The sequence below is a fragment of the Anser brachyrhynchus genome (genome assembly GCF_964034855.1).
Source record: "Anser brachyrhynchus genome assembly, chromosome: 1".
Classification (NCBI taxonomy): Eukaryota; Metazoa; Chordata; class Aves; order Anseriformes; family Anatidae; genus Anser; species Anser brachyrhynchus.
The window spans coordinates 6,813,667-6,816,577 of record NC_137694.1 but is presented as its reverse complement, the minus strand read 5'-3'; the positions used below and the strand labels follow the sequence as shown (position 1 = coordinate 6,816,577).

The following is a 2,911-nucleotide window of genomic DNA, read 5'->3' as shown; positions in this document are numbered from 1 at the left end:
CCCCGGTGCCGTTTGTCCCGGGATTCCCAAACCTCCCCGGCTCGGTGCCGGGCGGGATGCCCGGAGCGACCCCGGCGGCAGCCCCCGCGCAAATCCCCCCCGCGCAAATCCCGCGCAGCGCAGGGACGGCGCCTCCCGCCCCGCTCCGCTCCCCGCCACCTACGTCCCCAGCGTCTCCTTGAACTCGAAGATCTTCTTGATGTCCTCCGCCTGCTTCTTCCAGGAGCCGCCGCCGTCCCCGTTCTCCCGGGCCATGGCCGCTCCGCGCAGCCCCGCGCAGCCCCGCGGATGCCGGGCGGCACCGAGCCGCCTGCGGCTTTTGCTTTCTCTTCTGAGAAAGCAGCGGCTGCTGCCTCTGCCGGCTCTTCCTCCTCCTCCTCCTCCTCCTCCTCCTCCTCCTTCTTCTCCTCCTCCTTCTCCCCTTCCTCCTCCTCCTCCTCCTCACACTTCCTGCCCGCCGCCGCTTTTATTTCCTCCGCGCTCCGGCGGGCTCCACGAGTGCCACTTTTCCTGGGCTATTTCCTCCCAACTTTCTCTGCCCCCCCCCACCCCCTTTCCCCTCGTCCTCCCCCCTCCCCCCTCGCCCCTCCCCGTGCCACCCCCGGGGCTGCCCCGTGTCCCCCCCCGCCTCCTTCAGCACCCTCAGGGACACTTTGGTCCCCCCACTCCGGGAGGAAAAGTCCCTTTTTTTTTTTTTTTTCTTTTTTTTTCTTTTTTGGAGGGAGGTCACTGATTTCCCCCCCCCCTCCCTACCCCCCCGCTGTCCCCAAGCAGGGCGTGCGGGGGCCCCGTTGGATGCTCCGAGCCTCCCGGGCGCGGTGCGGCTGTGCGCGGTTGTTATGGCAATGGGAGGAGGAGGAGGAGGAGGAAGAAGAAGAAGAGGGGGAGGAAGAAGAGGAGGAGGAGGAGGAGGAGGAGGAGGAGGCAGCCCCGCCGCTGCTCTGCTGCCTGGCGCTGCCCCTCCTGACTGAATGACTGGAGATAATTCGCATTGCACCAAAACCGCGCACGTCAAACGGGAGGGGAGGGAAAGCAAAGAGATAAAAAAAAAAAAAAAAAAGGGAAAGCGGGGGAAAAAAAAAATAAAAATTAAAAGCCACACCGCAGGCGGCCGGGCGGGGTGGTCCGGAGCGGCGCGGGGGATGCGCGGGGATTGCGCGGGGGATGCGCGGGGGATGCGCGGGTTTTGCGCGGGGTTTGCGGTGCCCACCGTGAGCGCAGCCGCCCCGTGGGGGCCAAAAGTGGCCCCCAGCCCCTTGCCCACCCCGCAGCGGGAGCGACGGGCAGGATGCGCCCCCGGTGACACGGCAGAAATACGCGCTAGACCCGTGGGTAGGTTTCCCGTTAATGTCTTGCAAATAGGTAAAGCGCAAAAAAAAAAAAAAAAAAAAAAAAAGTGGATTTCTCCTCCAAGTTGGGAAGTAAAGAGGCAGGTGCGGACCCACGGGTGTTTTTGGGGGCGGCTCAAACCCTTGGTCATCAAATGAGGCGGCTGAAAACGAGGCGTGACACGACTAAATATTGCATCGACTCGTAAACAGATGTGAATGTGCGCCTAACTGCTTAAAATGTGCCGTGTCCTTTCACAGAGTCCTTAAAATCCCACTTTGGAAAGGGATTTTCCGGACCGCTCATCATTTATGAGCACGGGAGCTTTCCCCTGGGGCTCCCACTTCCACGCGGGTTTGGAGCCTGGGGGAGCTCAGCCGGGTGGGGAGGTGTAAATTTGGGGAAAACACCGAGGCAGGCCGGGGTGTTTGGGCAATGCTACCCTCTGCTGGGCACAGGCACACGGCTGAGCGTGTGCCAGCTCCTGCATTAATTAGTGCCCTCTCTAATGCAATGCTTTGGTGGCCATCCCGCCCCATGGGTGGCCCAAATCGCTTGGGATTCCCTGCGATGGGTGCTTGTGTGTTGTCCCAGTATGTTCTTGGAGCAGCCAAACCTTTCCTTCTGCTGCTGGCTTACCCACATCCTCCTGCTCCCCATGGGGATCCCCTTCGTCCCATCAGCCTTCCTTCCCCGTGTCCGTGTCCCCAGGGATCCCCAAGCTGGTGGCCCCCGCCTGAGAAGTGATGGGGGTGGGACAGCCCCAAAAAGATGCAGCCGACACCGAATAATTTTCCCTCCAACCCACACCAATGTTGTATTTTCTCCCTTTTTCACAAGATAATAAATCACTTGGGGCCAGAAATGCCGTGTTGAGATTTTTGGGGTTGCTGAATGGGGCTGCCAAAAGTAACCTGCTGTCCTTGGGAGAAAATTGAGACAATTTGAGGCCAAAAGGGGCAAAAGCGATCATCTGCCCTGACCTCCAGCCTGACAGAGGCCGAAGGGTTTCATCAGTCCAGGAGGCTGGTGCCATAATTTATCCTGGAGCCGTGGCATAGCCAAACCACTCACTGCCATTATTTCTGAAGTCGTGTTTGCCCGTACAGCATCACGCTATAATCTCACTGCCCAGGCAGCATCGCCCGCTTTGCCATTCCAACTTTCAGCACACAAAAATTTTACCTAAAATTACCCAAATCCTTGCCCGTGCTGCAATTTCTAAGCATAATGCCAGCCTGTAAATCTAAGTTTTCTTTTCCCAATTTAGCCCGCGCTTTTAACATCCCATAAATGTGCTTTTTTGTGTGTGTGTGCGTGATAACTTGTATTTGAAATAACCGGTAATGTATAAAATCTCGGGAGCCATTGCACTTTTAATGAGAAGCGGAGGAGACACTCCTATTAGGAAGGGCCCCCTGGCACAATAGATGGTAACGGCCCCTTTAGAGTCATTACTGTCTGTCATGTCAGGCTGTAATTTTGCTTGATTGACAGTCTTCTGCAGAGCCATTGTGGAGCACTGAGTTATTTGAAGAACAGGTATTTAAAAAAAAAAAAAAAAAAAGAAAAAATCTTTTAA

The 2,911-nt window shown here is 56.9% G+C and overlaps 1 protein-coding gene across 4 annotated transcripts in view; it reads right to left on the bottom strand.

Annotated features, from left to right (window-relative positions):
- CAMK1D (calcium/calmodulin dependent protein kinase ID) overlaps positions 1–2,497 on the bottom strand; it is a 221,640-nt gene extending 219,143 nt beyond the window's left edge. For 2 of the 4 annotated variants that reach the window (XM_080605573.1, XM_080605574.1), the window contains exon 1: positions 164–1,315. In XM_080605573.1, coding sequence (XP_080461699.1) covers positions 164–255 — 92 coding nt within the window. In that variant the 5' untranslated portion in view covers positions 256–1,315. Of the gene's footprint in view, positions 1–163 lie in introns of all 4 variants that reach the window. The other 2 variants (XR_013955339.1, XM_080605572.1) reach the window with 2 other exon arrangements.
- Positions 2,498–2,911: the final 414 nt, after the last annotated feature.